The sequence below is a fragment of the Diaporthe amygdali genome, assembly GCF_026229845.1.
Source record: "Diaporthe amygdali strain CAA958 chromosome Unknown NODE_4_length_2575358_cov_65_588622, whole genome shotgun sequence".
In the NCBI taxonomy this organism is placed as follows: Eukaryota; Fungi; Ascomycota; class Sordariomycetes; order Diaporthales; family Diaporthaceae; genus Diaporthe; species Diaporthe amygdali.
In genome coordinates, this window is record NW_026517024.1 from 1,324,730 (window position 1) to 1,347,500 (window position 22,771).

At 54.1% G+C, this 22,771-nt stretch overlaps 9 protein-coding genes across 9 annotated transcripts; 6 read left to right on the forward strand and 3 right to left on the reverse strand.

Moving 5' to 3' along the window:
• Positions 1 to 534: 534 nt before the first annotated feature.
• Positions 535 to 2,837, forward strand: J7T55_008606 (pre-mrna-processing factor 39; the record flags this gene model as incomplete). Its single annotated transcript, XM_053138941.1, has 4 exons — positions 535 to 606; positions 675 to 994; positions 1,402 to 2,604; positions 2,672 to 2,837. 4 exons carry the CDS (start codon positions 535 to 537, stop codon positions 2,835 to 2,837), a joined length of 1,761 nt encoding a protein of 586 aa, XP_052997881.1.
• Positions 2,838 to 4,513: 1,676 nt separating this feature from the next.
• J7T55_008607 (cytochrome c peroxidase) lies at positions 4,514 to 5,643 on the forward strand (the record flags this gene model as incomplete). Its single annotated transcript, XM_053138942.1, has 2 exons — positions 4,514 to 4,997; positions 5,057 to 5,643. 2 exons carry the CDS (start codon positions 4,514 to 4,516, stop codon positions 5,641 to 5,643), a joined length of 1,071 nt encoding a protein of 356 aa, XP_052997882.1.
• A 1,501-nt stretch (positions 5,644 to 7,144) lies between these two features.
• Positions 7,145 to 8,183, reverse strand: J7T55_008608 (uncharacterized protein; the record flags this gene model as incomplete). The annotated part of the gene is made up of 3 exons (XM_053138943.1): positions 7,145 to 7,596; positions 7,655 to 7,725; positions 7,852 to 8,183. The coding sequence occupies 3 exons, from the start codon at positions 8,181 to 8,183 to the stop codon at positions 7,145 to 7,147; spliced, it is 855 nt and encodes a 284-aa protein (XP_052997883.1).
• A 1,591-nt stretch (positions 8,184 to 9,774) lies between these two features.
• J7T55_008609 (trichothecene 3-o-acetyltransferase) lies at positions 9,775 to 11,259 on the forward strand (the record flags this gene model as incomplete). The annotated part of the gene is made up of 1 exon (XM_053138944.1): positions 9,775 to 11,259. One exon carries the CDS (start codon positions 9,775 to 9,777, stop codon positions 11,257 to 11,259), a length of 1,485 nt encoding a protein of 494 aa, XP_052997884.1.
• Positions 11,260 to 11,819: 560 nt separating this feature from the next.
• J7T55_008610 (ras gtpase) lies at positions 11,820 to 12,705 on the forward strand (the record flags this gene model as incomplete). Its single annotated transcript, XM_053138945.1, has 2 exons — positions 11,820 to 11,838; positions 11,903 to 12,705. The coding sequence occupies 2 exons, from the start codon at positions 11,820 to 11,822 to the stop codon at positions 12,703 to 12,705; spliced, it is 822 nt and encodes a 273-aa protein (XP_052997885.1).
• A 537-nt stretch (positions 12,706 to 13,242) lies between these two features.
• J7T55_008611 (uncharacterized protein) lies at positions 13,243 to 14,247 on the forward strand (the record flags this gene model as incomplete). The annotated part of the gene is made up of 1 exon (XM_053138946.1): positions 13,243 to 14,247. The coding sequence occupies one exon, from the start codon at positions 13,243 to 13,245 to the stop codon at positions 14,245 to 14,247; it is 1,005 nt and encodes a 334-aa protein (XP_052997886.1).
• A 251-nt stretch (positions 14,248 to 14,498) lies between these two features.
• On the reverse strand, positions 14,499 to 16,368 carry J7T55_008612 (4-coumarateligase; the record flags this gene model as incomplete). Its single annotated transcript, XM_053138947.1, has 4 exons — positions 14,499 to 14,830; positions 14,895 to 15,069; positions 15,141 to 15,560; positions 15,631 to 16,368. The coding sequence occupies 4 exons, from the start codon at positions 16,366 to 16,368 to the stop codon at positions 14,499 to 14,501; spliced, it is 1,665 nt and encodes a 554-aa protein (XP_052997887.1).
• A 2,112-nt stretch (positions 16,369 to 18,480) lies between these two features.
• Positions 18,481 to 19,058, forward strand: J7T55_008613 (uncharacterized protein; the record flags this gene model as incomplete). Its single annotated transcript, XM_053138948.1, has 2 exons — positions 18,481 to 18,654; positions 18,720 to 19,058. The coding sequence occupies 2 exons, from the start codon at positions 18,481 to 18,483 to the stop codon at positions 19,056 to 19,058; spliced, it is 513 nt and encodes a 170-aa protein (XP_052997888.1).
• A 1,380-nt stretch (positions 19,059 to 20,438) lies between these two features.
• On the reverse strand, positions 20,439 to 22,277 carry J7T55_008614 (siderochrome-iron transporter; the record flags this gene model as incomplete). The annotated part of the gene is made up of 1 exon (XM_053138950.1): positions 20,439 to 22,277. The coding sequence occupies one exon, from the start codon at positions 22,275 to 22,277 to the stop codon at positions 20,439 to 20,441; it is 1,839 nt and encodes a 612-aa protein (XP_052997889.1).
• Positions 22,278 to 22,771: the final 494 nt, after the last annotated feature.

The window sequence follows — 22,771 nt, forward strand, 5'->3', positions numbered from 1 at the left end:
CTTCAGATTTTATACGATAAGTGAGATCATGCACGCCTTTGGCGGTGTTCATCCTCTTCCTATCATGTTTGTTTTGTGTAAATCATCACAAGCTCATGATTGTAGAAAGAGGAGGGGAGAAGGGAAATCAGACCCCAAAATCCGCTGGTAGAGTTTTCGATTGTCTTTAGGCTTATTAGGTAAGCAAATACAAGCCAATCACAAACAGGCTGGCTGCGTGGGAATGACTTGGCGAGATGTAGAGTAACAACGAGCTAGGAACAAGGGCCGCCCGGCGCAAACTCCTCAACTTGCAGGCGCATCTTCCCAGCTCTTCAAGCTTGCCGCTTTCTGCTTTCTGCATTCCGCCTCCCCCCCAACCCCCTTTTCTCTGGCCGGAACCATCAACAACAACCTGCGGCCAGCACAATCCCCGCGCATCCATCAGCCTTATCAAAGGCATATGGCAGTGATCAGAGTCATCGGCAAAGCCAGATAGCACTGCATTCACATCTTCCAGCCTAGCCTAGCCTTCCGCCACAGCACCACGTCAGAATGGGTGATTTCACAAGTTTTGGAGGCTCCGACGAGGAAAATGCCGAGATTCGAAAGCTCAACGCCGAGGTCGTGAGTCGCAAGCCGTCCAGAAATGATCACTCCTCCATTGGCCGCGCTAACCATGATGATTCCCTTAGGAGGCTGACCCCGACAGCTTTGAGGCCTGGGAGAAATTGGTGCGCGCGTGCGAAAGCCTCGAAGGCGGTCTCAACAGAAATTCTAGCCCTCAGGCCCTAGCAACATTGCGCGATGCGTACGACCGATTCCTCATCAAGTTCCCTCTCCTGTTCGGGTACTGGAAGAAGTACGCCGACCTCGAGTTCAACATTTCGGGCCCAGAGTCTGCGGAGATGGTCTACGAGCGAGGCTGCGCGAGCATCACCAACTCGGTCGACCTCTGGACCGATTATTGCTCCTTCAAGATGGAGACCACTCATGTCGCGCATCTCGTGAGAGAGTAAGTTCAAATGGCTGCTTTCCTTCCCCATAACCTTCCAGCCATCGACGTGTCCACCAATCAGCGAGTCGTCGCGAAACAGCGGATCCCACCAAGATAAGATGACATTGACCGTATCGTCGGGCTCCGGTGAGAATTACCAAGAGCCACCACTTATCGCTGGGATCGCGTCTCACAGAATCTACCAGGCACTGTTGTTTTCACAGCCACACATCATCATCATGATTCGCTCTGAACTTCCCCCACGCTTCCCCCGTCGCACAGACGTTGAGCTATTGTTCGATTAGTCGGGAGGAGGATTTACTGTTGCCACATCAATCCCTTCTTGTATTTGCAATCCTGTCCATTCCTCCCTACCTGGCCCTACCCCTTCCCATGGCCGATCCTCGCCCACTGACCTGTGATAGACTCTTCGAGCGGGCTGCGACCTACGTGGGACTCGACTTCCTGGCGCATCCATTCTGGGACAAGTATATCGAGTACGAAGAGCGGCAAGAGGCTCATGACAAAATCTATGCGATCCTCAAACGTGTTATCCACGTACCCATGCACCAATATGCGCGATACTACGAGCGATTCCGAACTCTTTCGCACTCCAGGCCCCTGGAAGAAGTGGTCGAGACGGAGGTTCTGACTCGCTTCCGAGCCGAAGTCGACGCCGAAGCAGCCCCATTCGGTGTGGTCAAGTCGGAACTCGAAATTGAGCGCGATATAAGGGCGAAGATCGATGCCATGTTCTATGACGTATTTCAAACAACCCAGTCGGAGACGACAAAGCGTTGGACCTACGAGTCGGAGATCAAGAGGCCGTACTTCCATGTCACGGAACTGGATCACTCTCAGCTTGCGAATTGGCGGAAGTACCTAGACTTTGAGGAGGCCGAAGGCGATTTCACCAGGGTGACCGCTTTGTACGAAAGGTGCTTGGTCACTTGCGCCTTTTACGAGGAGTTCTGGCTCAGGTATACGCGATGGATGCAGGCTCAGCCCAACAAGGATGAAGAAGTCCGCAACATTTTCCTCCGCGCAGTGACGCTGTACGTGCCAATCAGCAGGCCTGGCATCAGACTACAGTTTGCCTATTTCGAGGAAACGTGCGGCCGTGTCGATGTTGCTCGTGCCGTCCACGAGGCAGTCCTCATGAAGATACCAAACTGTGTCGAGGCGATCATCTCATGGGCCAACTTGCAGAGGCGACAAAGTGGCCTTGATGCGGCGATCGATGTGTACAAGGCGCAAATTGACTCACCTGGAGTTGATCTCTATACCAAGGCTGCCCTTGTCACAGAGTGGGCTTTGCTATTATGGAAGGTGAAGGGGTCGATCGAGGAGGCGCGGACCGTGTTCCGCTCGAATGTGCAGTGGTACTCGGACAGCCGGGAGTTCTGGGGCAAGTGGCTGGACTTTGAGCTCGAGCAGCCAACGAACACCGAGCTGGAAGTCGAGCATGGCAAGCGCATCGAGCATGTCATTGACGAAATGCGAGCCCGGAGTCGCATGTCCGCGGCTACAAAGAAGCAGCTCTGCGGAAAGTACCTGAACTACCTCCAGCAGCGTGGCGGCAAGGATTCCATGAAGAAATTCCTTCTGGTCGACCGCGAGATGTTTGGGTGAGTCCATCCAATGACCTTTGCAACCCTTAGCATGAAACCCAAAACTAACGAAGCGCTCTCGCAGCCCACTGTCCATCTCTAAGGACAAGTTTGCGGCCAAGGACAACGGCGTGCCCTTGGGCGAGCTTGATGAGGCCACGCAGCAGAAGGCCGAGGCTCGGTACTTCAGCTTTTACGAACTTTACGTCGAACCAGACCCCAAGGCCCAAGGAACTGCTACTTTCCACTAAGTCCGATACCCTTTTTCGCCCTTTCGAACATGTTGATTTTCTTCTTTCCAAACCAAAAAGACTAAGAGAGCTACTGCATTCTCGGCGCTCTGTCCTGTACAATAGGGATTCTCTTGGGGCTGAGTTGGATGTAGGACGGACTTTTACTTTCTTGACAAAGTATAGGTCGGTTAACTATGCAATATCATTCTTATCGAGTGGGAAACACGGGGCTGCACTAAGATGGAGATGGTCGAATGAATAAATAATATACGCCATGCTTCTGATTGTTGTCCGCGCGCACATTTTAACCCAATTTGGATCATGGTGTCTTGCCACAAACCAGTTGGGGTCTTTTCGGCGTGACCCGGTAGCCAATTCGTGCTAAACAGGAAATCGTACATGGATTGGGTCAAGTTGAACAGTCGCAGTTTGGGGAATAGTAATGCAATCTCTGGTTACCAGAGGTATATGCTATGTAAGTCTACGACATGCAGACGTCTTGAGTCACTCAAAGCTTGTTGCAAGGACAGCTGTGCAAGCGGGATTTGCTCTCCGCTAAGTGACGCAGACAATGAAAAGTTTTACGTGAATAATTCCAAATACCTAAATTACAACATTAGAGGACCTGGCGCTCATCCAAGCATGCCTGCCTAGCTGCCTAGCCAAGAAGATAAGCCCAAGTGCCAGTGTGTGTTTGATTGAATTACTTGCGCAGCCGAAGATGTCGATTACAAAGCAGGGACCCGAAATCGGCGCGTCGCCATGCCGCGTCGCCCAAGGTTTGCCTGGGTCTCCTCGGCGCCAGCAATCTACACGTAGTCAAGTGACACGCCTTTGTTACATAAATGAGTTCACAGGTACATGGGTGGCATAATCCTTGCCACCGTTTTGTTAGACATGTGCTTACACAGTACCGTCCATTGAGAGCAAGCAGCTGCTGAATGGTGTATGACTTAACTTCCCGCCCACTTACCTCCGTGTAGGGTCTAGCAGACTGCTAGGTATGTGGCATTGGAGCAGCAATGCTATCTATCATTTCCAAAGTTACTCCGCGACCTCTGGGGCCTGCCGTCTGACGTTTTGGACGGGACCCATCCTCGGGAGCACCCACTTTTTTACCACGCGATGGCAATTATAGAAGGTTCTTGGTGGACTGGGCCACCAGGGATCCGACTCAGGACCCGTATCTGTGGGCCCTCTCGACGTCTTACACACGGTCTGTGGCCAATGACGCCAGCTCAATTACTGTCCCGGCAGTCACTTCCCGAGGTCTTACCCTTCTTCTCCTGGGCAGATCCAGGCCTGGAACGGGAAGTACACACGGTACCGTACGCTCGCCCTTGCGGGAGACAAGACGGAGGAGGTGTGGCTTTTGCCATCCATCCGTCTTTTCCACGCTACCCGTTAGAACCGGGGGGCTGTCAGGTAGATGCATACATACACGCTGTCTGATTAATTTTCTCCGGAATACCCTCGGCCTTTGGTTTATGACTCTTTCCTTCTTGCCCCAAGTCTCGGAGGTTTGAATTCATTCCTGTGCCTTGGTCGAGTTTAAAACCAACCGCAAAGTACCATCTAACCAGGTCGAGGTAAGTTGTCTTTTCGCCCGTTCAACAATTGTTTGCCCTCACGACATCGAACAGGCCCCATCGCCAACTACCATTGCTGACAACTTCCTCTTCACAACCAAACAGATGGCTTCCACAACCCGCCAATTCGCCCGCACGGCGATGCGAACCACAACCCGGAGCACCTTCGCAACAGTAGCTCCTCGCACATTCCGCCAGAGCGGCCGTCGCTTCTACTCCTCCGAGCCCCCCAAGTCTTCATCCAACCCTCTGCTCTGGGTCGCCGGTGCCGCGGCAGCTGGCGGTGCCGGATATTATTTCTGGAGCCAAAACAGCGCCCCTGCCACACCCAAGGTCTTCAATCCCACCAAGGAGGACTATCAGAAGGTGTACAATGAGATAGCATCGAGGCTCGAAGAGAACGAGAACTACGATGATGGCTCGTACGGACCGGTTCTCGTGCGATTGGCCTGGCATGCGAGCGGTACCTATGATAAGGAGACCGGGACTGGTGGCAGCAACGGCGCCACGATGAGGTTCGCTCCTGAGGGTGATCACGGCGCGAACGCCGGGCTGAAGCACGCCAGAGACTTTTTGGAGCCTGTGAAGGGTAAGCTTGCCTAAGTTCCCAACAGTATCTTGTTTAGAGTCACTAACCGTCATCTACAGCCAAGTTCCCCTGGATCACCTACTCCGACCTCTGGATCCTAGGTGGAGTAACTGCGATCCAAGAGATGTTGGGCCCCAGGATTCCCTACCGACCTGGTCGCTCTGACAAGGACATCGCAGCCTGCACCCCCGACGGTCGTCTGCCGGATGGTTCCAAGACGCAGGACCACCTCCGTTCCATCTTCTACCGGATGGGCTTCAACGATCAGGAGATCGTCGCTCTTTCCGGGGCACACGCCCTTGGACGGTGCCACACCGACCGCAGTGGCTTCGATGGGCCCTGGACCTTCTCCCCCACGGTGCTGACCAACGACTACTACAACTTCCTGGTCAACACCAAGTGGGAGCAGAAGAAGTGGGACGGCCCGCGTCAGTTCGTCGACAAGGATACCAAGTCGATCATGATGCTTCCTGCCGACATGGCGCTTGTGCAGGACAAGAAGTTCATGGAGTACGTGAAGAAGTACGCCAAGGACAACGACGCTTTCTTCAACGATTTCAGCAATGTTGTCGTCAAGCTGTTTGAGCTTGGAGTCCCGTTCGCCGAGGGCACCCAGCGCTGGGAATTCAAGGGCACCCAGGAGTGAGGTCGAAGAACGGGCCCAGATCACTGGGGGCACTGGCGTCCCTAGGAGTCCTTAGACAAGACGATAGATTTATCTGAACATTAGATCAAAGCGAATGACTGATATTATGGAGCAGGACGGAGGTGACAAGGAGGAACCGGAACCTTCTCGCGTTTTTATTTGGTGGCTTCGAGGTCCCTTGGGCCCGGGGTTCCAATCTGTATTATAATCAAATCAAACGTCGATTCCACAACAGCCGCAATGAGCAATGAAGTCATCATGAGTCGGGCTGTTTCTTGTGAACCGGAGGAGGGGTTGTAGTCTAAATAAGAATGGAGGCTCCTCAGGAATAGAAAGTCCAGACCGCGTCCCACCCTCCATCTTATGGAAATACCCTGCTCTGTTCCACGCAGTAGCGTCGACCGGACCAGGTGGCCTTCTCATTCCCCGCACTTAACATCGCCTCCCAGGGTCCTTGACGAGGCCCGGCACTGCCTTGCAGGTGATCCGAGGTCTTGGAATCTGGGGTATTCCCCAGGGATCTTGCTTTTCCCCATGGGGTGTCAATCTCCAAATCGGGGGTAATGTTCTAGTGCCCCGAAGCAGACATTTCCACGAGGAGCTTCCTACCATTGCGGCTCGATCCGTTAGGACTAATTCTGGTAAGGGATAGTACTAATTGCGAGTTCGACGATCGACAGACACACAAAGCTGCAGACTTGTCACGAAAGGCCACCTCACTTGATCTCTACGGCAGTTGCGTGCAACGCGGCCTTTTTGCTAGCACGCCCGCAAGCCTGTGCGTCACTATTTGGCACGGCTTGTAAACCCCTGAATCAAGCAATTTCTCAATTTGCTTATTTTCTTTTTTGGATGGCATTGCTCCACTCAAATGTCTGCCCTGCTGAATTCGACGGACGGGTCTTGGTCCTGCGGTGGTATTCAAGGGTGGCGGAGGGCTAAGGCGTGACCCCAAGAAACCTGAGAAGCCGCTGTCGTATCCGGGCATCGGATTAGACGCCCCTCCGCTAACGAAAACATGACCCCTCACAAGCAGAAAGAAATAATTGACGATCGAATTCTTGGTCGTGGTTTGGTCAGCCGGCAGTGCCACCCAGTCCTGTGAGACTCCTCCCACGGAAATCAAACACATAAGAGCACTCGGAGTTGGGAGCATTGCAAGAAGCTGAAAAGGCTACGGTAGGCTCCATGATAAATCATGGACGATCTGCAACTTTCGGGTCACTGTGGCCAACCAGGCTTGATTTGTCATGACGCGAGGAGGAGATTTAAATGATTCTCTCAGATCGTCACTTTGGAATATTGCCTCCAATTTATTTTCGTAGCTAAGTGTTGAAAAGATATACATGCCTCAAAATTCGAACTGTGACTCTATTGGAAAGTAATTAGTACGACTAAAGAGTCGGATATATGAAACAACCGGAGAAAAAAAAGAAGCTGTAATTGATGTAATACAGATGCCCAAAACAGGCATTTCTTTTGTTTTGATTTGGGTATCTGTCTATAACTTGTGATCAGTTCCAGCTACGCTTATCTTCACCGGCTCAAGCTCTACATCGTGAGTACAGTCCATCCCGATACCCTGTGTAGGCTTCGATTCCATTGGTTTCTTCCAAGGCGACAACGGCACCTCATCCGAATCGCCGTCATTCAATTGCGTCCACTCGCCAGCTCTGGCACCGCCGGTGGCTTGAACTGTGGTGAGGCTGCCACCCCTCTCCGCGGTGTTGGAAAACCTGCCCCTCTGCTTGCGGCCACGGCTTGAGGACCCGCCTCCACCGCCACCGATGGTGACGATTCCGGAATCATCTACTTGCGCATTCGAGCTCTTGTGCTCTGAGGTCTCCTTCTTGGCGATGCGCATAAGGAGCCGCCGGATAGCAGGCAGGCATGAGGCGACGCAGCCGACTCCGGTTTCTACATTGGAGAACAGGACGATGTAGCCGATGTAATCTAAAGGATCCTTATTAGATGATGTTCCGGCAGTTTTGGTTATCGATTCTCTACGTACATTTAAGATTGTCCTCCGGCTGCTCGTAGTGAGAAATGAAGGGTGCACGTGCAATCGTGCTGATAGAGGCCCTGTTGAGATTGCATTACAAGTTAGCAGGGTGTTGAAATGTAGTCTTTTCGACCTTGGTGGTCTTTTTCCAGGAAGAGGGATTTTGAATAAGAAGGAAGCAGAAAGAGATTGGGTGATGGACTCACATAGATGCAACAGACATCAGAGCAAAAACTTCAAGCTTGGCCTGAGACTTCATCTGTGTCTTCCAAAGAAGCACACCGGGAAGCATTGCACACCCGATATCTGTAATGATTGTCGTCACGGTGGCTGTATGGCTCAAGCCGATCATGGCGGCTATACTTCCGCAGTGTGCCTTGCCCTCTAGGACAAGATGGGTCTCCCAATTGGCTTCGACAGGGGAGCAATAGAGTAGCACACCGATGAAGGTGACGAAGAAAGAAGCCCACACGAGACTGAGCAGGAAAATCAAAGTGATACGCATGGCGCGACGAACGCTAGCGATTCTCCATATCATCATACAGATGGATGATTTGAGAAGTGCCAACCCAATGACATATATTAAGATCCAAATTGTATACCATTTCATCGATTGGACTTGCATCCACGCATTGAGGCGAGCGTTGACGGTGCCGACTCCCACAGTAGCAGCATGAATAGCGATTGCTGTGTCTGGGATATAGAAAACCTGTCATGAGATTAGAACTCGGGTCTGTAGTGAATTCGTCGAAGACCTGTGGATGACTTAAACATGGAAGGTGTATAAGAAGTTGGTCATGATCAACGACCACGTTCCAATGCTCTGTACACGCAACAGTACGCGAGAGAACTGCAAATCATAAGAGAATCGATCACTTACCAGGCTTCCCAGCAGCAGGTAATCATCTATAGACGTCACCTTTTCAGTGATCCTCACGAAAAGGCGACCAGCCACTGCCAAGATGGAAAAGAAAAGGAAAATCGGCGAAACAATAACAATCGCCAAGGCTATGCCTTGAGGCTGGACAGATCTCGCGCTAGGATCCACGGAGCCCGCCATGGCATCAACAAGTCCTAACTTTAGGGCTGACAAGCTAGTCAAGATAGATAGATGAGAGCGATCTAGAAGAACTTATAGCACTTTGGTAGGAGACGTCATTTTACCATGTGGAAACCATGCCGCACATGGGTCTTCATATGCGAGTAAATGTGAAGGATCATGCCCCTGGTACGACACACAACGTCTTTGGCGAGCTTCTCCTGATATTAGGCCACTTTCACATGTGCTACGAATACCTACAGTACATTATCAGAGGATTTGGCTTGACAAGGAACATCGGAAGCTCCATATTTTGTAGTCCACTGGTAGGGGCCACGGGCGGATGGCAAGGCTCGCGACACTAATGGCATTATTCGGATCAAGTTTTTCAATTCGATCATCTCATTCGCGGGTGCCTGACCAAATCGACGCCTCCCAAACCTGTCTCGGGCTCATACACAGGCTCAAGGAAACTACAAATTGTCCAAGAGAAAACGGGCAAAGGGAGCAGCCCTATCGTGTCTAGGGCACGAGCGAACTTCATCCGGCTCTAATGTTCCGGCGTGTTGACTTGACTGAAGATGAAAAATTATGGCCCGATTGTTTCTCTTACGCTGTTGGTGTTTTGTGACTGTTCACATGTAGGCCCGCCAGTACCCACTCCAGTGGCTCTCTTCACCAACGGGCCTCCCTGTATCCACAACGGGGAGGTTCCCCTAGCTTATCCTTGACCCAACAGGCACACTGGGATAGAAGACTCTCTAATCAGATGTCAAAGAGCCGTAGCAGACAGTTTTGTGCGGAGCCAGTTTCAACAAGGAAGACTGTCAGCAGCGGACTTGGTCTCCAAATATCCACCCTCTCCTGACGAGCACTGACGAAACAGACGAGAAGCAACCGCGGCTTCTCCATCTAAGGATTCTTTCAAGACCCACAAGCTGGCATATCGGTCTCAGAAGACGAATTCGTATAAAGACTTTGCCATGCCCAAATGATTCGCTAATTGCGCAGTGATACGTCACCTTTTTTCCTTCTTCGTCGGCTTCCCCTGCCCGCTTCGACCCGGAGGCAAAGGATTCGATCGCTCCTAATGGCTACCATCAGAGAGACCAGGGTGCAGCCACATGGCAATAAGCAGGATGAGATAGTTCAACTTGCAGACCTGGATGCAATTGAGCCTAAGCTCTACGTGCATATGATAGAGGTCTTTTCCCTGAGGCCCGACGCAGATAAGCAACAAATCCTCGACAATTTGACCCAAGGTCTCTCCCGGACCCTCGCTGAGTACCCAATCCTGGTATCTTCGCTACACTTCGACAATGAAGCCAAGAGAATTGTTGTGAAGCGAACGCCAACCTCCTCGGTGGCCTTGGATATCAAAGAGCCTGGGCCGGATGGCAAGATCGACATTGAGTCGTTTGCGACCCTTGAAAAACATGACTTTCCCGTCCACCTCCTTGATGCAAGTAAGGTGCTCCCATCCGCGGTGGTTGGGAAGTTTCCCGTTCCAGGTCAAGATGTCTCGACGGACGGGCCAGCTGTCTGTGCCTTCCAAGTCACCTTCATCGAGGGAGGTATCATCCTGGCACTGGCCATCACCCACCAGGTCTCCGACGGGATGGGCTGTGAGAACATAATGACAAGCTGGTCGCGCAACTCGTACGCCATTTCCAATGGTACGGCAAACGGCACCATCAACACAGCCACTATGCCGGACCGGACTATTCTCAGCGCCAATGGAAAGTCCGTCGCCTCGCCAGATGAGTTGAACAAGCTCGGCGACAAGTTCCCTACATATAAGGCCCGCGAAGGGCCTCCAGCGCCACCACCAGCAGACTTCAAAATGCCAGTAGTGAAGACAAGGATATGGCACGTCCCGAAGAGCAAGTTGAAGGAGCTCAAGGCGCTTGCCAGCGCCCCAACGCCCAATGGAAAGGACGGCGCAAGCTGGGTGTCGACGTACGACGCACTCCTCGCAATCCTCTGGCGCGCAATCGTCCGTGCCAAAGGGCCGCTCGTTAAACCCGACCCGTCAGCGCCGTCCAAGGCGATCCACGCCGTCAACGCGCGAGGGCGCACCGAGCCCGCCATACCCGACAGCTACATCGGTGTCGCCGTCACGCTGCCGCAGTCCCCCGAGCTGACCGTCGCCGACGTCCTCTCGTCCGACCTGGGCTCAGCGCTGCCCATCCTCGCCCGTACCGTGCGCGCCGCGACGAACCAGGTGACGCCGTCGTACGTGTCCGACCTGATCAGGTGGGCGGGCTCGAGCCCTGACCTGCGGTGGGTCGAGCTGGACATGCACTGGGTGCTGGGGCTGGACTGCATGGCCTTCGACTGGCACACCATGAAGTCGTACGAGGTGCACGACTTCGGCTTCGGGACGCCCGCGGCGCTGAGGTGGCCGCACCCGCAGTTTGAGGGCTTCTTCTTTGTGTTGCCGACGAGGACGGCCAAGGGCAATCCGGATGAGGGCCTGGAGATCATTCTCGGGCTGGAGGAGAGCTGCTACCCGAGGCTTCAGACGGACCAGGAGTTCTTGCGATTTGCCGAGGAGAGGGGCAAGGATGTCTGATAAAACCATGCCGGGACTGTGCGGTATACTATACATCTATCCATACTGAATCAGCTGGCATTACTACCCGAAGACGTCTTTACTACACTCGTTTCTTGGACAGAGAAATAAAATAATATACAGTAATTCAAAATGAAGTATACGCCACGAGATGAGTGACGCCTGCTTTCGTGTAAAGGTTGCCTCGGACTCCTTGTGATGTTGTCAGATTCCGTGGACAACCCCGCTGCTTAGAGTTAGTAGGACCAGGGGCATATCTGCGCCCCTGTTAGGAAGTGGCCTCGACCGAGGCCCCTCGAAGGCCCGTGTCAGCCACCCCGAAGCGGTCGTGATTTGACTTGATCGAGCCCACAGCAGCTACCATATTCTGTTCTTGGCAGGCGGTTCATTCATCGCAGGGCAGCAACCTCATTACTGCCCTGCGGGTGTGTAGTAAGTACACTATTTGTGCCAACTTGGTCTAGTTTGTTAAGCTTGGCACCTTATCGCAACCCGTCGTGCAGCACGTCGTCGTCTCACTCAGCCACAAGCCTGCCAAAGAGCCACGGCTGCTGGAGGAGATGCCATCAAATCTAAAGCGTGAGTGGAGAGCCCAGTGATCTCAGACGCAGGAGACAAGAAGGCTAACGTGGAAGCACATTAGAACCTGGATCACAACCCCCAAATGCACATTACATCTTCCCTTCGAGTCAGGGGCTCGACAGATGTGCCATCCTGGTCAGCGGAGACGAAGACAGGTATACCGGCCGAAACAGGATCGTCGCCGCCACCCGGTTGACCTTGACTCCCGCAAGCCGCACTAATGGAAAAGCTTCTTCAGTGCCCTCGGCGGAGTCGGGCATTCGGACGAGCCAACCTCCTGGTACCACAGACATCGAACTGATGGATGCGCCTCCATCTTGGCATCGGAGTGCGTCGATGCTAGAGTACCATGTTAAATACGCACATGGCTTCTTCCTCGTCTTCAACATGTCATCTCTGGGGACACTGGAGCTGGTCAAAGAGATGTTAGATGCTATGATGCATGCGGCGGCGGCTCGGGGCCTGGTCGGTGGTGAGAATGGACCTGTTTCTGTCCCAGTCGTCCTCATTGGTAACATAGACGAGAACCTGCGCCGCCCGGAGGACGATCGGAAGGAGGGGTCTGCCAGTCCGAGAGCTGAGGACCGAAGCACCTCAATGTCCGTGAGAGCGGAGGCTGAGATGCTGGCGGACCGCTGGGGGTGCGAGCTCTTGGAGGTAGACACTAGCAGTGGGAATATCCTGGGCGACGGTGCCGACCAGGCTTTCTCTGCTCTCCTGCAGAGGATCGCAGGAGCCAGACGGCCCCGGGGATCTGGTGTTGCCTACGGTTTCGGTGAAATGAAACCTCCTCAGCGGCTGCTCGTCCGGAGGACTATGAGCCGCATCCTGCCTGAGGCTTTGTTAAGGTTGTTTGCCAAGTAAGTACGCAGAGAGAATTGGCGAAGAAGGCGGGTGAAATATGCCCAGCGTATCGTCTTTACACATCAAGCTACGGAGATCACATCTCTTACACCTCCCTGGGCCTCACTTCGTGGCCATGGCTCCGTGTTGAACACACTCAGGAGGTGAGAATAGAGGTTCGACGGATATTGGACACGGCAATGAGAACCAATGCTAAACCGTCGCCTTCATCCATTCTTCTGGGTTCCCTGGCGCTGTTGTGGTCGTCTAGCGCATCAGGCTCTGCGACGTGCCAACAACGTCTCCCACATTCAGAGTCTGTGCCGGGGACAACTCGGGTGTTCTTTCAGTGGCCGGCTTTGTGTTTGTCTTGGTAGCTGGTCGAGCTTAGGGAGCTACAGTGGATCATCGAGCTTCGCGTGGGCCGGCCTGGGTCCAAAAATGTGCTTATGTAACCAATTAAGTTTGACGTCAGTCCGCGCAATTGAAGGACGGTTTGAGCAGCAATCCTCCTCACTTCGCCCTCGACGGTTCAATCGATTTGATCTGGGCACGGAAATGGCCTCTACACGAATCCCGGCGCTGCGAAATCTGTTCGGCTGCCAACTGCGCTCCCTGCGCGCCTCAAACCAGCGCCGCTGGGCCCAGGTCCACGATGTCAGATTCCTCGCGACCACCCAAGCATCCCGGAATGTCCTCGAGAAGTACCGCGACAAGCTCGACGCGAAAGCCCGCCAAGAGGGCCATGCCGATATCCAAGACTTGAAGAAGGCGTATGCCGACAAGATCCACGAGATACGGAAAAAAGATGCTACAACACCAGGCATCCCCCCCTTGGAACAGCCACCAGCTCCTACCAATGCAGCCAGCGCTGGCAACCCTCCTCCTCCCCCTCCTCCGCGGGGCCCAATAACTCCCGAGGCCGCCGCGGCGCACCAGACAGCAGAGCCCTCTAGCTACCCATCCAAGTCGGGTGTCAAGCCTCTCGACCAGATCCTCGACCTCCCCAAGGCGCGAACGCTGCCGGTGCCGGAGCTGACGGCGATCTGGCGGCTGCGGCACGCGAGCAGCCCGCAGGCGCTGTGCGCGGTGATCCCGCAGCACACGTACGAGGCGATGGAGGCGGCGGCGCGGGCGCACCCGCAGTTTGTGCTGCCGCTGCCGCACCCGGAGCAGGGGGCCGAGATCCACTTCCTGCAGTGGACGTTCGACCCGGCCACGCACACCAGCACCGTGCTGTTCACGCAACTGGCCGAGTACAAGGCGCGCGGCGAGTTCGCCGTGCCCCACACCACCGTCACGCACCACCTCGACCTCGTCGGCGAGAAGGCCGTCGTGCTCATGCAGGGCACCGTCGTCGCCGACCGCGGCGTCAAGGCCGAGGACGCCAGGTGGCTGGTCATGTGCCTGCAGCGGTTCTACGGCGGGTGGGACGGCGAGAAGACGGATGCGCTGAGCAAGGAGAGAGCTGACGAGAGGAAGAAGCTGCTTGAGTGGTTCGGTAAGGGAGACTCCAGGTTCAGTGTCGAAAAGCTGCTGGAGGAGGCCGAGAGATTGGCTTGAAGTGGTGATGGGAGCTGATTTCGTCCGCGATGGAAAACGCCGTAGAACAATAGATAGGTTCAAACCCATTTATAGAAAGAAATGTGGCTTGACTGCTGTACAATAACAAAAATATGTACCAACTAGTATCTATCAACTCTATCAAGCTGAATTGAACCATCTTTCTTGAGGGCTTAAATACAGAAGTGGAAGCGCAGTGGTCTTTCCGACTTGAGAGGGTGACCCAGCCGTTCTATCCAGAAAGATCTGGCCTACAATTTCGGACCAGCCAGCCTCTCATCCTGCTTGATCTTATCCCGAAGCACCCTCCTCAGAATCTTGCCGCTCGGAGACTTGGGCACGACATCGATAAAGTATACGCCGCCGCGGAGCCTCTTGTGAGGGGCCACTTTGGCCGACATCCAGTCGGCGATCTCCTTGGCCTTTTCTCCGTCCTGCGTGACGCCTGACTTCAGTGTCACATAGGCGCGAGGGAGTTCTGTGGCCTGGCCGGGATCGTATATTCCAATGACGCACGCGTCTGCGACGTCCGGGTGGCCTACTACCAGGCCTTCTAGCTCGGCTGGCGCGACCTGGAAGCCCTCTGAGAAGTGAGTTGTCAGATATTTGTTGCCAAGCTGGTGTGTACAGGAAGCAGATGTCCTTACTGTATTTAATCAGTTCTTTTAAGCGGTCGACACAGTAATAGTTGCCGTACTTGTCCATCTTGAAAACGTCGCCTGTCTTGAGCCAGCCGTCTGTTGAGAAGGCATCTTTTGTCTTCTCACGGTTGTTCAGATAGCCTCCGAATACATTGGGGCCTTTGAGCCAGAGCTCGCCTGGCTGGAGTGACCACAACTCGTGTTAGCATATTTGGTTGTGTGAGTTTGAGCGAGAGCCCTCAAGCCACATACCTCACCGAGTGCCACCTCGTTGCCCTCCGTGTCAACAATTTTCGCCTCCATGTTTGGTACCAGCTTCCCAACAGATGTCATGAACTTGGCCCACTCATCCGGCTGTTGGACATGGGAGACGGGGCTCGCCTCGGATAGCCCGTAGCCCTGTTTCACGGGCACCTTGAGGCGCTTCCAGACCATCTCGATCAAGTCGCTGGTGATGGGTGCCGCGCCGCAATGAAGTATCTTGAGGGACGTGAGATCATACTTGTCCACCACTGCTTCCTTGCTTAGGGCTAAGACTACTGGAGGAGGGATATAGGCAAATGTGATCTTGTAGTCCTGAATGATCCGGCAGGCCCTCTCGAGGTCGAAACGAGAGAGGATTACTAATTGCCATCCAGAATACATGCTCATGAAAACGTTATTCACCAGGCCCTGTCGTATTCTATTAGCCTCGCAGGCCTGATGCAAGTATATAGTTTCTGTTAACCAGGGAGGAACGTACATATATGTGGAAAAAGGGGATTACACCGAGCAGGCGATCACCCCTGTTCTCAGGGCCACCGTACGGCTTCAGATGGAGTCCTTCCAACGGTTCCATCTGCAGCAAGTTGGATATGACATTATAATGCGTCAGACACACGCCCTTGGGAAGTCCCGTCGTCCCAGAGCTGTAGACAAGGAAGGCCAGGTCCTTCCTGGGCCGCACCTTGGTCTTTGCATAGCGCCTACAGTAGGCTGTAGGCCTGATGCTGCTCCAGTGCCGGAACTTGCCCTCAGGGTCGCCGGTCTGGCCCAGCAGGATGATCCTGTCCTCGGGAATGCCGGCCCTGGCGGCGGCTTGCCTCGCGGTGGCCAGGAATGGAAGCTGGGTGACGAGAGCCTTGGCGCCGCTGTTGGTCAGCTGGAAGGTCAGCTCGTCGAGGGTGTAGAGCGGGTTGGCGGGCGACGCGCACCCGCCGGCCCAGAGCACACCACAGGTCAAGGCGGGAGTGTCGACGTCATTGGGGGTATAGAAGGCGAGGACATCGCCGCGCTTCCACTGCCAGAGGGCTTTTAGTCCCTTTCCGAATTCGGCGGCGGCGTTGCGCAGCTGGGCAAGTGTGTAGGAGCGGGAGGGCAGCTCACCGTCGGTGAGGAGCTCCTTGGTGTCGGGGAAGGGCCTGGAGGGGCGGGAGAACAGGAGGGTGAAGATGTCGGTCTCGGGGATGGAGACGTCGGCGTAGAGGGACTTGTGAGGCATTTTGGTTGCGTAATGGCTCTGGCACGGGAGAGGACTACGGTGAGCAGAGCTGAAGCTACGAAGTTATGAAGTTATTCACAGGAATGGACGAGATATGAACTTGGAGATCGACACCTCGGCATTGCTGAGCAGATGGCGGGGTTGCCGGTGCGGTAAGTTACGGCATAGGCACAATAGGCACGATACCCCAACGGCGGATGATCCTGGAAGCTTCACTAGGCATCCTAGGTCGAGTTCAAGACGCTTCAATTGAGGAATGACTACACTGTCAATCGATGATTTCCTTACAAGGCTGCTGTGATGGCCTCATTTTCTCGTCTGAGGAGACCTTTTCAATGTCCAAACAATGTTCCACCGCGCAAGACTTATCTCCCTCGACATGACGTTGCTGATCCCGTGTGTCAAGATACAGGGGTACCTAGATTGCTGTGCTTGGTACTGCAGGATCTCCAAAACTGCGGGGTGAGAAGGGCAGATTGGTTTGGTTGATGCAGGAACAGTAAACATGCTCGGCATCAACCATTCCCGTTTGCACCACCTGCCGTGGTAGCGTGAGCCATATTATCCAGCCATGATCTATATATGGACGGTGCCTTGTCCCTCCCAAGGCCTTGGTCGCCTCTCAGTTGCGGGACGGATGCGTGTAAGATGATTGGCCGGTCTTTTGGTTTTACATTCCCACCCACAGGTCGAGAGTCCCTACCGTGACACTATTTATGATTACAGAGGTTATACTCTGCCGAAAATCAAGGTTCGGATTGGAGGAAAATAAAGTATCTAGTCAGCCGATTGTATATCGTCTGAGGTTGTAACCATCGATGAGGCTCAAGTTGTAGTGGCCGTGTCCTGCAACCTTAACCCCAAGCTTAACGCCCTGACGCACCCACATTCAGGGGCATGCCCACTGGATACAGGGGTCAACCTGTCCACGACCGATGACTTGCTTCATCCCAATAAGACGTCAACAGCCATCCCGTGTCTGTCTCTGAGAGCTGTGATTGCATCTTGAAGGGCAGCTGTGAGCAGTCCAACAGACTTTGCCGGCGCATGTCATGATCAAAATCAAGGTCATGCATCGGTGAGATGATGAGATAGGGGTTGTGGAAAAAGCGAACAGCCTCACACGTCGCAGCCGCCACCAAACTCCACCCTCCAAACCGCAGCGCGCCAACTGCCACCCTTGCCTACCCTTGCCCACCCTGGCACCCTGGCTCAGATCACACATCAAGTGCGACACCATTGAGACGACCGGCCAACTCAAGGCAGCGCGCCTCGGGCCACCGCCCTCGTCCCATCTGCGGTACCGAACTTCCATCTCCCGCCAACTACCCTGACCACAAGGCCAAGATGGGACCGCAGATCAATTAAGCTTGTCGGAGCTTGTCAGGTCTTGACTTTTTCTGGGCATTCCGCCTTGTGGGAAACGGATCCTCATTGGACCCGTGGTACCACCGTCGATCTGCGAACATCATGGGTTCGCCGCGCCCATGCTTTGGGCCAGACCCTTCATAGCATCCCATGCAGCTGGCTCTGCCTTGCCCGGCGGCATCCCTACCAATGCCTGCATCCTGGGGGTGTCTCGTCAAGGAGGGCCTGCTCGATCAACGAGAACTAGGGCATTCCGTGGCACCACAATTACCGGTCTGGGACTGGTAAGGCTCCCTCGTGCCTTTCGCGTTCGGCAACGAACCGGCTGCATTATCGTCGGTTCGCCAGAGTGGATTAAGAGGTCTTGGCCATGTTTTCGACAGGAGGCATAGGAGGATTCCTGAGGAGCGTCTCTGCCCCAGCCCTCCCCCCTCCCCTGGAACACCCCAGTGTCGAGCTCGGAAGAGTCTCAAGAGTTTGAGAAACTAGCTCGCCAAGACTTTAAACTCTGGTGGACGGCGGTTGACAGGCTTCGCGAACGACTATAAGATCTTCGTCTCATCCAGTGCTACGGCAAAAGATTCCGTTCCATTACTCACTCATCCAAACAAACCCTCAACCGTTCATCCCTTCTTCCTTCTTCGACACAGCTGTGCTGTTTAATTTTGTCTGTTCGATATTCATTCGTTAGTCGTCTCTGTCTCGCACACAATCACCTTCCTTCAAACAAACAAAACAACCACCATGTATATCAAGGCCGCCGTTCTCTTCCTCGCCGCCTCGGCCCTGGCTCTGCCCACCGTCCAGGATGGCAACCACAAGCGTGCCGCCGTCCTGACTAAGCAGAGCTACGCCGACTTCCAGGTCAGCGACGGAGTTGCTGGAAACGCACTCGCAGAGGTCCAGGCCAAGTTCCCTGTAAGCACACCACCCACCTGACCACATAACCTCGCAGGACAGCCGCTAACAGACTCGACCCACAGATCGACGAGAACGACCTGGCCAACGTCGACCCCGCTGATGCGGCCATCATCAAGGCGGCTCGGGTGACAGCCGAGGACGCCGAGGTCAACACGGGCGGCTTCAACGACGCCATCGCCGCCGCCAGCGGCGATGCCGCCGACGCCCTCCAGGTGGGCAAGATCAAGAACAAGGTCCTGAAGCTCAAGCTCGAGGTCCTCGACCTGGGCATCTCCCAGGCCCAGGGCGGCAGTGACAACACGGCCAAGATCGCCGCCGAGCAGAAGAAGCTCGACACCAACATCGCCACCGACAAGAAGTCGGCCGGCCAGACCAGCCAGTCGGTCAACTTCCAGGGTTAAAGGGCTCTTGAGATAAGAGCAGGATGGGTTTTCGGATGTGTGACGACAACCTCTTTTGATCGTCTCTTTTGAGGTTGCAGGGCGGTTGCTATGGGATGGATTGGTCTTCGGGGTCCTCCTTCTTAGGTCGGTAATGTTGATGGATGAGGGTTTGATACTCTATATAATGTGATCAAGTCAAACACTTCTGTGCCCATATCTTTTGTGATGTCCTCGAATTGTTGCATTGTTGGTGTCATGACGATTCAGATGTGTAACGAGTGAAGAAATGTGTTAGAAATTAAACCCTTGGAGTGCTCGTGGGCCATGATAAGGAGAAAGGTGCGCTAATGATGAGCTTTGAACGAAAGCGTCTAAGTCGTTGTCTGGTGAAGAAAAAAAAAAGTTAGCTGTAGTGAAATTGAAACGGATTATCTTGCGCGGGAAGCAAAAGGATAGAAGGGTGAGGAACTAGAGACACAATGCAGTTAAGACTAGGACCTTTCCTGACGTTGACTACACCATCTTTAAAAAAAAGGCAATATAGCTAAAGCGCACTGATGTGGTGGTTGACCAAGGATGTCTACACCTGGGTCTCAAGAGGAGGCATCCTTTGCAGAATACACGTTTTCAGCTGGGATGCCACGAGGTACAGGATTGAAGCCGTCATGGTTTGACATCAATTATTTTCTCATCCCTTTGTATGGGAACGGCGGGCTTACATGAAGCTTCAGACACATTCTACTTGAAAGATCCCCACGCAGTGGTCGGGAGCTGTTGGCATTTCGAGTCGGCGTCTCTCATCACGAACACATACAGGGACCATGTTTGGAGGCAAGGTCTTGGTAAAATACAGAATCGTGAAATCGATCCAACGAGGGCGCTGGCTTGGAATCCTGCAAAAGAAAGCACGAGGTGGCCGTGACAACGCTGCTCTTTGTCTTATTAGGGACCTGGTGTGAGCTAAAGGGTCAGCTGTACTCATCGAATGCAGTTTATGAGACGGATTATCCTCAATCATTATTTAATTAGGACCCTGCCTTAGACTGCCAACAGAATGTTGAAGGTCCATTTCACACGATGGTCCTACGATTGTCTCACCTGAAAATATGCACGAAGAAGGCTCAATATCAGATTGATATGGGACACCTGTGATTTCAATGCTAGATCTCTAAGTGAAGGAAGGTTGAAAAGGGTATATTTTGAAAGAAAGCTCCATGAAGCTATTAAATGGTTCGTATTCATGTTTCCAAAGGACTGTTCGCATGGCGGCCTGGCCACAGCTTTATTGACAATTGAGCTTGTAGAGCAATTGTACTCCCAGTATTACACCTGCCCCTCGCCCTTGAAATCCCAGAGGAGGCTCCCCTCTCCCCTTTAATTGAAACCGAGGTGGCTCGCTCAAATCAGAACACCCTTGTTCTGCTTCCTATCGACGTTGTAGTTCTTCCAGACCGCAATGGAGGGGATGGCAAGAACCAGGACGGCAGTGGCGGCGATACAGCCCTGCCTCTGGTAGTAGCCCCAGGCAGAGTCGATGCCGATGCGGATGGGGCTGCCGACGGGATAGGTCATCTGCTCGAGGTACCCGCCGAGGTAGATGGCCGTGGCGTTCGACTTGGCCTCGTCGGGGAGATAATTCTGCAGAGCCTGGGGAAAGGTGTTGGCGTAAATGGCACCAGAGACGGCGAAGCCGATGGCTCCCCCGATGCTCGAGGTCAGGCCGAGCAGGGAGAGCAGCATGGGCACGCCGTCGCGGTCCGAGGCCGCCATGACGGCCATGTCCTGGCTGATCACGAGTGTGCCACCGGAAAAGGCGATGAAGATCTGGCACATGACCAGGTAGCCGATGCCCTGGTCAGCGCCGCGGAAATGGATCATTAGGCCGGCTCCGAGCATCATCAGCGGCAGTCCAAAGAAGAGCGCCGTGTACTTGAAGTGCCTGGTCTGTCGCACCCAGATACCGAAGATGACACCCCAGAATGTGGACCCGACGTTGTAGATCTGACCCATGTAGCCGGCCGTGGCAAGATCGAGGTCGTAAACAACCATGACGAAGCTCTGGTAGTACAGATCCCACGAGTAGAAGCTAAAGTACAGGATGGCGGCCAGGCAACAGGCACCGGTCACTGTGCGGCTCCTGAATAGCTCCCAGCGGATGAAATGGTACCGAGCGAAGTACCGCTCCCAGACGTAGAAGACGGGGAACAAGCAGACACCAACGACAATCATTGCGATGAACTTGGCCGAGTGGTAGCCCGCGTAGCCGTACTGTTCCAGGGAGAAGGGCAGCAGGAAGAGAATGAAAGCGGCCATGAGGATCACACAACCAACAATGTCGAACTCGTGGCAGTAGTGAACAAAGGACTGAGCGAAGGTCCGACCAGTCTTCTCGCGTTTGAACAAGCCCAGCTTCTCAGCCTTCAGCGAGTAGAACTTGAAGACGAGAGCCAAAGGCGTGAAAACGAAGAACATGATGACGACGAAGGCGCCGTAGCCCACCCGCCAGGTAGTATGGTTCACGAAACTCTGGGCAACCAGCGGCGCGGTGAAGGCCGTGCAGATAAAAGGCGTGCCGACAAAGGCGAAGGCGAAGGCACGGTTCCGGAGGCCGGAGGTATCGGCGACGAAGACATCCATGATCAGGTAGATGGCGTCGTAGCCGATCCAGTAGAGAACGTAGCCAGCAGCGTAGGCGTCGGGGCCCTTGCTCTTGGAGATGACGATCATGCCGATCAGATAGACAACGACGAAGAAGAAGAAGCCCTCGGCACGGCCCCAGACGTTGATCAGCTTGGCGATGGGGAGCTTGATGACGCCGCCGACGATGGTGGAGAGGATGTAGGCGGTGTCAATCTGGGGCGCGGACATGAAGTTCGCGTAGGCGTTCATGTTGAAGATGGTGGTGGTGCCCTGCTGGAGGGCCAGCATGAAGAAGCACAGCCATATCCAGCCGTAGGTGGCGTACAGAGCCCATCTGGGCCAGACGAGGGCGGCAGCCTCAGCCTTTTGCACACCGAGGGCAGCATCAGCGGTGACTTGGTCGGGGTTGGCCTGTACCTCCTTCTCGTTGAGCTCCTCTAAGCTGACCCTCGAGGTTGAGTTGGTGTCTGACTCGGGGACACGGGGCTGCTCAACATCGTCCTCCTTTTTGACATCGGCCGCTGGTGAGCCCTCTTGCTCGGTTGCTGCGACGATGTTCGTGTCGTGAGGCAGCTTGAACTTATCGAGGAACCTCATCGTGGGCTGCGTTTTGTGTTCTGAGGATGTTAATATATGAGCTAATCATGCCCCAGGACCGGGACGGTTAGGATGAGGTACATCATGATATAGGGCGGTGTGATCGCAGCGGGAGATGCGATTCATGGACATGGGGTACAGAAAGGTTCTTTTCTCACCTCGATCTTCAAAGGCCTGTTGTCAATCTGGCCATAAAAAAAAGAATACGCAATGGACAAATACAAAGACTATGTGACACGACAAAATAAACAGAAGAGGATTCTGAAAAACTGTCGTGACTTCAGAAGAGAAAGAGTGGGTAGGGAGCTGAAAGGGACGATCCATACTTGTACCGTGCTCCACGCTTGCTCTCACCCACACAAGCCCATCGACCTCGGGGCAGACACCGTTTGAATTTTTTCCCCGACTAATGATAGACCAGGAAGGTCCATGGTGCCGTATGCTACCACGCTTCGCAGTCAGGGCCAGTCACGGTGGTTGTCACGGTGGTCATA